Genomic DNA, 12198 nt, shown 5'->3' with positions numbered 1-12198 from the left:
CTACTATATGTCCATTTAAAGGTTACAGCCTCAAGCAGCATCATTTAATAAATGCATTGCTAGACGCCTGTGAAGGAGCCTTACAATACTGATACTGCTAATATGTGTTTGCTTCAGAGGCTCAGTCCTTTAACTCAGTGGAATACACAGACTGTCTGCCATGGTGTTTCCCACGGTCACGCTTCCCATTATTTAATTGCTGAAAGGGTCACTCCCCCTTTTTAATAAACTAGCCATGATCTAAGTGGCCTGATCCAGAACAATGAGCACTTTTTAAAACATTTTAGAATGTACATCTATTACAACAAATGTTCTCAATATATCTTTTATTTAACTAAGGCATAAATGGAAAGTATTCGCCCCCCTTTTATTAATAGCTACAGCTTACACAGATGTGTGTAAGCTTTGTGATGTATTCATCTCAGTGGTGGAAAGATGCCTCTATAACTCTGTTCAATATAATCATAATGTGTTGTGAATGACTGACGTGCATGCATCATATAGATTAAAAAAAGACCAGGCAGCCATTGTTTGCATTGCATGAGTCCTACTGTTTTGAGTATGCACTCTTGTTAAGACTTTAAAAATGGATGTAAAACTAATCCCCTGTCAGTTCTCCACAATGTACTACTAATGACCTAAAACCCGTAATGGCTCAGCATATACTGTGTTCATATCTCCATGTTCTTTTAGTAACTCCATCTCTCCTGAAGCCCTCACTAATCACGCTGTTCTTCCTTTATTAGTTTAATGGCATCAATTTACGGAACGCCACGGAGCAGCAAGCTCGTCTCATCATCGGCCAGCAGTGTGACACCATCACCATTATGGCCCAGTACAACCCGCACATGTACCAGCTGGGCAACCACTCTCGCTCGAGGTAACGTGATGTTTTCTGTAGAACCGTGTCCGTTGATGTTCAGGGCAGGGTTAGCACTGGGTGTGCTGCTTGGTCAGCTACTTCGAGTAGTAGTATAGAGACGCTATTAACTCGGTAGCTGTGCATCTTTAAATGTTCACAGTATTCACGGTTAAGTCAAACTGATACCTAAGTTGGGATTTAGATTGCGTGGTTGATATTTGGTGGGAAATGTCAGCCAATATTTGTTGATTTTGGTTATTGTGACTAAAATACAGTCTGTACATAGGCATTTTATAGTGTAAGATAAATTAAAAGTGCTATATGATGGACAAAGTATGTCATGGCGACACACTGTTTTTATTTGACCTCTACTGTGAAGTACATTACTTAAGGTCTTTTACAGTGCCATTTTATTGATGCAGTCCTGTTTTTGACTTTCGGTGCAGCTCCCGTCTGGAGCCAGTCGGTACTCAGTGGACTCCCCAGGGGAGTGGAGCTGCCACCCCCGACAATCACTCCACCATCGATACACTCAGCGAACAGGACGAGGGCACGCTGACTCCTTCATCCAAGCAGACCACACCCACCACGAGTCCACACAATTTTAGCAGGTAAACCTCGACACAACCCCAGTTGTGGGATAAACACTTGCGCCATGCCGCACCATTACACTCTAATAACTCTCTAAATAACCACTTGTTCTCTAGAATGCCGTCTGAGCGCGGCAGGGTGGCGGATGAGCCACGACTTGTGACGGTGCGCAGGCCTGGGGTAGAGGTGGGGGTCACTCTCTGCGGAGGGAACCTACGGGGCGTCTACATAGAGAGCCTGGATGAGGACAGTCCAGCCAGAGGGCCTGATGGGCTGCTTCCTGGGGACCTCATCCAGGAGGTGTGGACTCGTGCACCTGCTTTGACACACATGCATAGACACCCGTTGCCTCGGAATTTCATTATGTACTATAACACCTTAGCAACTGGCCACTATGTTTTTGTCATATTTACAATTACTTTAGTACTTTTCATTATGTCAGATGTGTAACTGGAGAGCCCTCTTTTTAAGTGGGAGTTTTATTCGATTTCACAAATGTAATTGCTGTGGATTTTCAGTCGAGTTGTAGGTTATTTAAAGCGATCTCAAAGCTAAACTCTTCGAATAAGACGCTGCAGAGCTTTGTGTGCTTTTGTTACCGTGGACTCGAGTACTGCCAGAAGCCGCTGGCATTTCTATTTTCCTGCCCGTCCTTATTCCGCATTGATCTCCTCGTTGGTGATCCATCCGGAGCACCGCAAACTCTTAACAGACAATTTGTGGCATGCTCCCACTTAGCTCTCTGCCACAAAGGGCTTGCTATCCGAATTGCAATGCGGCTTTGTCATTTGCCTGCACAGCATCAGCCTGTCCTTCAATCTCCCATCTCGTTGGCTTTTTTCCTCCCCATACATGGCACAAATCAATACTGCGACACTTTAGTCCATCTGAAAGCTTGGAGGAACATTGCGGCATTCTCTGCTCTTCAGCTTGAGTTTGTCTTGTTTTTCATGAAGTAAAGTTCACTTTCCCTTTTTTTTCTTTTCTTTTTCCCATTCTCATCCCCTTCTGTCTTTCAGTACAACTCGGTGAATATGAAGAATAAGACGGCAGAGGAGGTGTACGTCGAGATGCTGAAGCCTGCAGAGACGGTCACATTTAAGGTTCAGCATCGGCCAGATGACTTCAGCACACTCAAGGATGTTCCAGGAGATGGCTTTTATATTCGGTACGTGCACATGTACTCATTACACATGCACACAGATCGTTGTCAGGCGTTTTATATGTAACCGCCCTGTACAAGGACCACACTAATTTCCCCTAGCAGACTCGTCTCCGTTACTATTTATAGAACCACCACTGGAGTGCCCATTGGACGAGGTTGTAATCTTTCTCATCTAACTAATTATCCCAGATCCACCGTGTGACTGCAATGCTGTGAATCACACCACAAATGTAGTGTCTACTCTCTCTGCTCGCTACGCAGCAGACCCAACACCTCATCCATTTTAGTGCTCCGTGTTTTCATGATGTACTCTGTATATGAAGGGAAAATGAAGTGCTAAAATAGTCACGTTTTGTTGTTGGGTGTCTGTCGGGCCATGTTGCCTCAGCTGCCGCAGCCACTTGTCATATAGGCAAGTGGGCTTATGATGTCATCTGCAGTAAATACACTCGGCTTGCCTGGCTGTCACAGACTGCTCGGTAATGACTTGCGAGGCTCCAACAGGAGGCAAGCAAGGCCTATATTGTCAGTAAATATTCTTTCTCTAATCTTGCTTGCCCTCTTTCCAGCCTTCTTCTCACCTTTCTTGTCTGGTACCTGACCTGCTCTCTCACTTCATCAACGTACTGCTCCTCCGCTCGCTCCTTCTGTCCTGCTCTTCATAACTCCCCATCTATCTTTGTCTCTCCCTCTCACCAGAGCACTTTACGACCGCGTGGGGGAGGCCGAGCGGGACCTCAGTTTTAAGAAGGATGACATCCTGTACGTGGATGAGTCTTTACCAAAGGGCAGCTTTGGGACGTGGATTGCCTGGCAGCTGGATGAGAACGCGCAGCAGATCCAGAGGGGGCAGATCCCCAGCAAGTACATGTGGGTGGAGAATGCAATGCACGCTTACACACGTCCGTTATTGAGCTAGAGGACCGTTTGTAACAGCTGTCGCAACAAGCTGTGCCACAGTGCTGCAATATAGGAATCGTATGTAACGCCACTTCTCTTCCTAATGTTTTAGACTGCCCCCTTTTCACTTACTGCAAGGTCACCTTTTCTTGTAATAGTGTGTCTCTGCAACCATGCATTGATGTTGCTAAACAAAATGTTGTTCTCTTTTCATGTGGTTGTTCTTAGACTGTGTCTGAAGGGCCAGTTGTCCATAACAATACATTCTCAACAAATGCTAAAATCAATAAAGATTTATTATTTTGTCCAACACACCTCGACTCTCAGAACTACATGCCAAACCTAAACTTTTGCTCCAACCTTAGTACAACAAACTAAAACAATCAGTGGAGAAGTCCCCAGTCATACTTTTCTATATTGATGCATTCACAGCCTTTTTCTTTGTGGATCCTCTTCAATTAAGTGTGTGTGTGTGTGTGTGTGTGTGTGTGTGTGTGATCTAGGATGGACCAAGAGTTTTACCGCAGACACAGTGTGACAGAAATGAAGGAAGACTCCAGTAAGACTCTCTCTGCAGCGGCCCGCAGATCCTTCTTCAGGCGGAAACAGAAACACAAACGCAGCAGCTCCAAAGACAGCAAAGAAATGGTGGCTCTGGACGCCATCAGCACAGACTCCATCCCTTTCCTTGATGGTGAGAGGAGATGTTTTATTACAAATATCAGAGATAATCAAAATGGCATCATGTAAATCTTTGCCAAAAATAGCATTTGCTTGATGTGCGTGCTCTTTGTGTCAGACTGTGTGAGCCTGGCTTACCAGCGGGTTCAGAAGGTGGAGTGCGCCTCTCCCCGACCGGTGCTCATCATCGGGCCGCTCACTGACGCCGTCAAGGAGATGCTGGTCAAAGAGTCTCCTGGGAAGTTCTGCAGATGTATACTGGGTGAGTTCACCTGATCCAGATGTTTGTCAGTTCTACAAATCGAGGGGATATATGGTGTATAGGGCTGGTTATCATTTCTATTTTTATACGATCAGATCGTGGTTACTCAAGATCGCCGATGGGCTATTTAATTGCCAGGGTCAGCGGGAGTGAGAGGGGGTGGGGCGGAGTTATGTCACACCATGCTCATGAAATGCCAACATGGAAAACATATAAAGCTTATTAGTCTTAGCCTTATTTCCACTGCATGGTTCGGCTTGTCTAAACTCCCTTTTGAGATGGGTATCCTATTTTTCAATCTTTTACATGTCTTTAAAAAGAGTTGTGGCTAAATGAGACTACAGAGTTTGTTGGACTGTTTCCACCTTCTAGTCCTCGCTCGGCTCGCTTTAACTTTGATCGAGGTGGTACGATCCACAACTTTTGCAAATGGAAAACCAAAAAGGGAGTCGAGTAGAGCCGTGCCGTGCCGTACCATGCCGTGGAAATGTGGCAATGGTGTCAAAGAAAAATGTAACATCTTTTATTTCCGGGTATTATGTTTTTGTTTTTTTTACCCAGATGACTAAGGATATTACACAATATTATTATATTTTCTGCATGCTCTCTGCAAGCAATACACGTATAGTTACGTGAATTTACATGTGTAAAAGAGTGAACATTTTATTAATTATATTATTTAAATTAAAATATTTAAACTTCTCTAAATGTACAGTAAGGTGCAGATTCTAGAGATTATTTTAATATCTTACTTCTGGTGATGGTCTAACGAAGTTAAAATCACAATAATATTGGTGTCGGAACAACCAATCATTGATCATCCTTTCAATTGCCAATATACATACGATCGCCAATCAAAAAAAGCCTAATAGGGCATCTACATTCTTAAAAACTGTTGGATATTTATGCATCTTGAATAAGCCTTAAGGGTTGAAGAAATTGGAGGGTTTGTACAGTTGTTGCTAAAAATGTAATTTGCATCATATTAATTCTTTCTGTTATGTCTTCAGAGGTGATGAAGGCCTCCCAGCAAGCCATCGAGCGGGGCGTCAAAGACTGCCTGTTCATTGACTACAAGCGCAGGAGTGGCCATTTTGATGTGACCACGGTTGCTTCTATAAAGGAAATAACCGATAAGGTATCATCCAGTGCTTTTCTTTCTCTCACGATTTTATCAGGAAAGATAAAGTAGCTTCACATTTTCTTTAATCCCTTCTCAAGATAAGATATCGCTATTGCAGTGCTTTGATCTGAGATGGCGATTTAATGAAAATTGAAAAGATTCCTGCTCATAACAGCAATTATTGTCAAGCCTTTTGAAACAGAGAGTTGAATTTGTTGGTCGTGTTTTCTTTCTTTCGGATACAGGGCTGTCACTGTTTGCTCGACATTGCCCCGCACGCCATCGAAAGGCTCCACAGCGTTCACATTTATCCAATTGTTGTCTTCGTCCGCTACAAAAACGCAAAGCAGATAAAGTAAGTAGCATTTCTCTAAACCACATGCACAGTCTGGATGACACCCCCGTGCGTGCGTGCGTGCGTGCGTGCGTGCGTGCGTGCGTGTGTGTGTAACATGAACCCTTTGGCGCGTCCGTCTCGGCACCCCATCCTGCAACAAACTCTTAACATAATCCCAAACAGCTGTTATTTCTTTTCAAAATGAAGTGTTGTATCCCTTCTTCACTTTGTATTTGTTGTACGTTATCTATCTATTACCGGGATTCATTAGAAATTGTTGTTGCCACATATTTAAAAATAAGTAATTCAATACCTGATCAACAATAGACATAGTTTTCCTAATTTGTGACTGATTTTCAGAAAAGATTTCTCTCCCAAGACCCTCACTGGCAAAATAAGTAACAGGTGAATTCTAAATTTGAGCACATGCTTTTTATCCGTTAAGTATTAGACGCTCTGAATGATGGAAAGCTTAATTAGACACAATCAAAATAAAGGGAACATAAGTGTCCATCGGTGTTGGATTCATACCTTAAATGCTCTAATGACTATTTGGATTATTTATTTCTTCCACAGGGAGCAGAAAGATCCGGTTTATCTGCGGGACAAAGTATCTCAAAAACATTCCAAGGAGCAATTTGAAAGTGCGCAGAAGGTCGAGCAAGAGTACAGCAAATTCTTCACCGGTTCGTATGCAATCAAACACAGAAACATGGATTACAGACAATATGCCTATGCACTGCAATAAACGTTCCCTTTTGTTTTCAGGTATTGTCCAAGGCGGCACCCTCCCTTACATTTGCACTCAGATCATAACTATAGTTGATCAAGAACAAAGTAAAGTCCTGTGGACTCCACTCGGCTGCCCCTAGAGGAAACCAGCTGCAACTACAGCAAGCTGTGGCTTTCATCTCCATTCCCCAAACACTAATTAACCCCTTCACACTATACCAATAGGTACCCTACAGTGAGCTAGTTATGTAAATTATTGATATTTTTTTATTTTGTCTTTGTCTTGATTGATAGTGTGCTCTGGAGCGGGTTAGTAGCACTGGATCTCGACGTTAAAAGTTCAGTCAGTCTTCCCTAAGGGTTTCTGGTGGTGTATTTGTAATGCTGCATTATAAGCGTCCGTTTACAGTCAAAAGACGAGTCTGACTATTGGTGTTCAATATTTGCTTGAATGCGTGTCCCTCCCCTCCTGTGTACATGAACCTCAACACTAATGAAGTTCAGCCACCCCCTGACCTTTCCATGTACCAAATGACATTTATGGTTTCCCTACAATTATGCACCCATTTTGACAACGACTGACAACTAATTGTGTGTGAGTGTGAGTGAGAGATTGTGTGAGAGTGAGAAAACATTGTTCACAATTGTAATGACAATTTAAGTTGCATCATGGTTGTTTGCTAGAATGAATACGACGCTATAGAAATGGAATGCCCGGATCAGACATCACATTCCTCGTGGTGTTTCATCAAAAAAGTGCAAAAGCATCAAACCTCCTGAAGTATGTAGCTGTGGCCTCACTGAACCGGACTGCTAGCGGTGACGGCCGCGAAAACTCAAAACGCATCGATGTTTGCTCTATGCATTGTGTTTCTATAGCAGCTGGGTGTGCGGACAGTTTATGGGCCTTTTCGGAAGTGCCTTTGGAGAACAACACTGATCTGAAACCATCCCCTGGTCACGTAGCCACAACATTAAGAGGATTTTTTAAAAGTTTCTCTTCCAGATTCAATGCATCATTTCACCCATGGCGGACTAGATGATTTAGGGGCTGATTTTAGACCAGTACAGCAGAGAGCGCATGACTGGTGAGGCCAAAAGCGGTGGCCAACGGGTTAACTCCTCAGAATGCACTCCAGGGCTAGACAGACCACTGTGTAACTATCATTCTATCTATTTTAACATATATTTAACCACAATATAGAGTATAACATATACAGTATGCAGATACATCTGGAAAAAAGAAACAAATATATATAAATATATATTACATGTATTTTTACTAGGTCATACGCCTAGGAACGTCTGGCGGTCAAGTCATGTCTTAGCAGGTATTAGCATGTTTTTTTAAAGAATTTTATTTTTGTTTTTTGTGGTTGGTTATCAGTCACTTATCGATGTACTCATTAAAAGAGACACTATGAAGCAAAGTTTGCAGGGTAATATCTAAAAGGATTTTCCTCTGATCTGTTTAAATGTTAGTGACTTTTCTTTGTTATTTAATTGTATTTTTTATTCAGGAGGCAAATATTGACAAATATTCTGCCCTTCCTCAAAACCATATCCTGTATCTTATTGTGCCAAAATCCACTAAGGCAACTTTATCCTTATATTTCTGTTTTGCACTTGTTTATCTGTTAACCTTAAACATTTAACTGTTCCTAGGTTTCCAGTAGACTACAAATAGGTACTATAATTTCTGTTACTAATTCACGTTTTTATCACATCAGTTCCTTACATTTCATTGATGGCCTTTTGTTCTTAATTGGAAAAAAAGGATCACTTCTTATTTGAATTATTAAAAAGGGATCTATTCTTGCACAGTTTTTCAAAGGAAAATTGGTCCACAAGTTTGACTATTGGGCTGAAAGAGTAAGCCGAAGCCAACTGTCATGTTACTATTTTTCTGAGTAGATAGCATATGGTAGAGCGAGAGCGGGATGCAACGTGAAATTGTTGTATTTTTAGAAAAGGTCTACTGTAGAAGCCAGGTACTGATGAACTTTTCTTTTATTAAAAGGAATGTGATTTGTATGTTGAGACATTAACATGAGAATAAAACTCATTTTCTGTATCACGATACGGACTAAGTCTGAGATTTTCTTACTGGAAAAAGTGTAATGATTTATTTCTCCCCAGCACCCTGTTAAGTGATATTTTTACAGGACAGCCCGCACGACTTAGCGTATGCTTTATTTGCTGACTTTGTAAAATATCTTCTTTCCTCTAAAATTCCTTATTTTTACTCCCTTGTCCTGCGGTTTTAGTACCAGTAGGAACAGGTAAGTATTGTATTTGTAAGCTATTGATATTTTACTTTAAGTTGAGAGGAACTAAATGGAAAATGTCAGGAGACTATATAAAAAATTATAAAGATTTACCAATAAAGGTTTAAAAAGTGACATTCTTAATTGGCTACTCTGTCTCTGCCTTTTTATTTAGATTGTGTTTTTGAGAAGAGGGCACATTTTCTGTAAATGTCTTACTGAAATGTGCCCATGTCGCCTAATAAGGATGAACGTGCATCCATTTAGCTGACTATCTGTCAGCATATCGGGGAGTGAGAGCGATAAAGATGTGGCCTTGCTTCAGCATTAAAGAAGCAACTGCATTTCTGTCTTTTTATAGACTTCTACACTATAAACACTCTATTTTTGTTCTCAGCAGCACTACAATCAGACCTCAAGCTTTGCAGTTTGACGTCTTCACACTAGAACATTGAGACCAACGTGCCCCCAAAAGGATTTTACGATATCTTTGACTAACGCAGGCATCACTTAAGTGACTTTATTTAATCAGGTGAGATCAAAGTGTCTTAAGCTGGTTAAGAGCACAGCGTGGATGCCTGCAGTACAGAGCTGGGTGAGCACCCATCTCTTCACACGTGCTCTGCAGTGATTGTATATCACTGGTGATGAATGTTATGTTATGTAGAGCAATATGTGTAATTCAGCAAAATACTTGATAACCACACCAATAAAGCTTTGCTTTGTTTTGTTTGCCATCACTGTCCATGAATACTTCATTTTCAGAACTACCAAATGGGCTACTTAAGTCTCCTCACATATGATCTAATGAACGTCGTCTACCAGCAGCAGAATTCCTGCTCCAGTTTAGTTATATATTACTTAATTGTATCATTGTAAATGTGCAACGTATTCGATTGCAGCTAATTTCACATTTTCATGCCTACTGAAAATATGAGTGAATTCTCACAAATACAAAGACTGTTTTCTGTTTTTGCTGAAAAAATGCATCATCAGATATGGATTCTCTGAAAAAAATGAAAATGATGGCATATTTATTGTGAATCATTGTCTCTGATTGGCTATTCCTTCTCAGCATCTCATTAGTCGTGTGATCACTTAAGTTACACTAAGCATTTTACTCCTAAACTTACACATAATACAATTCTTGTGATGCTGATGAATGTATGGCCAGGCTAAAACATGATAAACACGTACTCGACCAACACTCCAAGATTCTATGAGAGTTGTTTTCCACGCAGTTGGACAGCCTGTAGCTACACCGGCGCTTACTGGTTGATTGGGCACCTTGAGCCCGAGGTTCCCTCCAAGTGCCGCATCAGGGGGTCACATGGTCCTCCAGCCAAAGACGTCACTTTGCACAGTGGATGACTCTCCTCCAGCTGCCTGTCGGGTTCATTGGGGCAAGAGAGCACCCAGTGTCTCCAAACAGCCTCCAATGCCTCAAACTGCCTGCTACCCAGGCCTAATTGGTCATGCGTGTCAATGCTCTCCAGAGAATGTCGCTCCAGGTTTGGGTCACTAATTTCTTCACAATACTTGAAGTTCAGGTCTGCTATATGCTTCTGTTCTTAATGTCCTCCGAGTACCCCTTCCCTGTTTTAGAAAGGGGTAGGGTCGCAAGCTCTTCTGGTGAGGTGTCTGTTTCAAGACAGCTGCTGACGGCTCAACTGAACTTGAGAAGTCGGACAGCGACGGATCTTTGTAGTCCACACTGGAAAGCTGTGGCCTTTCCCATCTCCGAGTGCATCATGGGATGAATTTGTCCGGTTTAGACTCCTGCGGCTACTCCAGCACATTACCTCATCAGCATCTCAAAATGTCCTGCCGGATTACCACCTGACTGCTCATGTGTTAATCTCCTCATCTGTCAGCAATGAGACCCTACGGTTAAAGTTCTTCTGGCCCGCAGGAACCACTAGCCCAACAGCTGGCCTTTCATTGGGGGATGATCAATTTAAGTCCCCAGTTCTGCAGCCAGCAATAAACGCCTGCAAGATTTATTATGACACACAACGTATGTAGCATGTGCTGCTGATATTCTCACTTTCTGTGACCTTTCTAGGGGCGTATTGTTGCATTGCAAGTTGGAATTCAATAGACTTTTATGTATAGAGTAAGATTTCCTGTTTACAGCATGAATGATGTGCCAATATATTTGTACATTCTGTGTGAATCAACAACTTGAATTAACATTATTACTTTCAAGAGAAGGCCTCTGTTAACCTGTGATTTACGCCTCACTTCCTGAAAAGAATATGATTCATTGAATAAAGATGAGCATTAGTGAAAACAACCATACTCATGAGGCATTTGAACTATCTTCTTTAATATTTCCTGATTAGTATCATGTTAGTTCTAGCGTAAATGTAATGATTTTTTTTTTTTTATGAAACTGTTGCACTGCTTGAAAAAAAAAAAAATCAAAGCGGTAGGTGCTCCTTGACTCTGCTGTCGAGCAGCATCGTTGATGCCGAATATGACAAGTTCGCCATTTTACCAGCAGGAGGACATCTTCAGAGCTGCTCTACAAGGCCCATTATAATATTATGATAAAGGTCAAACCTAAGTTTACACGTCTGATTTCGATCTTGGTGTTTGGCTGCAAGGTCGTTTTGAAGCAAACCTGATGTAAACGATGCGGATGAAATTATGGAACAAAGATCATGTTACAAACATTAAAAATGTGTTGCATCTGAGTTTATTTTTATTCTGTAAATCTGGTGGACAGCAGTGTTGACCTGTCAAAGTCAAAATGCTTGAATAGACACTCATAACACTGGCTGCTATACTTTACAGATTTCCTTGTCTTGGCTCTTTTACAGCTCCCCCCTCCCCCCCGGCTAAAGGATTCTCTTACAGAAGCTATTTATGTGAAAGCACTACTATTCCCAGACAATAAATTACCATCACAGAACATAAATCCCATGTCTTCGCCTTCACCTTACTTAGGCATGTTTGCTTTCCGAATGATCTGTGCTTGAGAAGTAATAATAATAATAATTCCATATTAATGGGACATTTATTAGGTAACTTATAAGTATACTTCAATTATTGGTGATCACATTCGATTAGATCATATTGAGGGTTTATAGCAAATAATCTCCAAGAAGTTTGGGGCTTTGTGACACAGGTGACTGTGTGCACCTGCCTGGTCTGGTGCATGGGGGTCAGTAGTTATTCAGGGCCCGAGCCAGCTGTTTCCTCCCATATCCTTTAGTCTGGCTGACTACTTGAGGGGCATAAACCACTGCTCGTCATGCCTCACCATCGTCACT

General features: G+C 41.8%; 1 protein-coding gene across 3 annotated transcripts in view; it reads left to right on the top strand.

Annotated features, from left to right (window-relative positions):
• The window catches only part of dlg5a (discs, large homolog 5a (Drosophila)), a 33898-nt gene extending 25165 nt beyond the window's left edge, over positions 1–8733 (top strand). For all 3 annotated transcript variants that reach the window (XM_034552287.1, XM_034552286.1, XM_034552288.1), the window contains 11 exons: positions 747–880; positions 1309–1473; positions 1570–1753; positions 2473–2621; positions 3318–3488; positions 4022–4212; positions 4318–4461; positions 5472–5599; positions 5830–5939; positions 6498–6607; positions 6690–8733. In XM_034552287.1, coding sequence (XP_034408178.1) covers positions 747–880; positions 1309–1473; positions 1570–1753; positions 2473–2621; positions 3318–3488; positions 4022–4212; positions 4318–4461; positions 5472–5599; positions 5830–5939; positions 6498–6607; positions 6690–6793 — 1590 coding nt within the window. In that variant the 3' untranslated portion in view covers positions 6794–8733. The remainder of the gene's footprint in view (positions 1–746; positions 881–1308; positions 1474–1569; positions 1754–2472; positions 2622–3317; positions 3489–4021; positions 4213–4317; positions 4462–5471; positions 5600–5829; positions 5940–6497; positions 6608–6689) is intronic.
• The last annotated feature ends 3465 nt before the right edge of the window (positions 8734–12198 follow it).

Source organism: Cyclopterus lumpus, chromosome 15 (genome assembly GCF_009769545.1).
Source record: "Cyclopterus lumpus isolate fCycLum1 chromosome 15, fCycLum1.pri, whole genome shotgun sequence".
Lineage (NCBI taxonomy): Eukaryota > Metazoa > Chordata > Actinopteri > Perciformes > Cyclopteridae > Cyclopterus > Cyclopterus lumpus.
The sequence above is the reverse complement of the archived record's forward strand: the minus strand, read 5'-3'. Positions and strand labels throughout refer to the sequence as shown.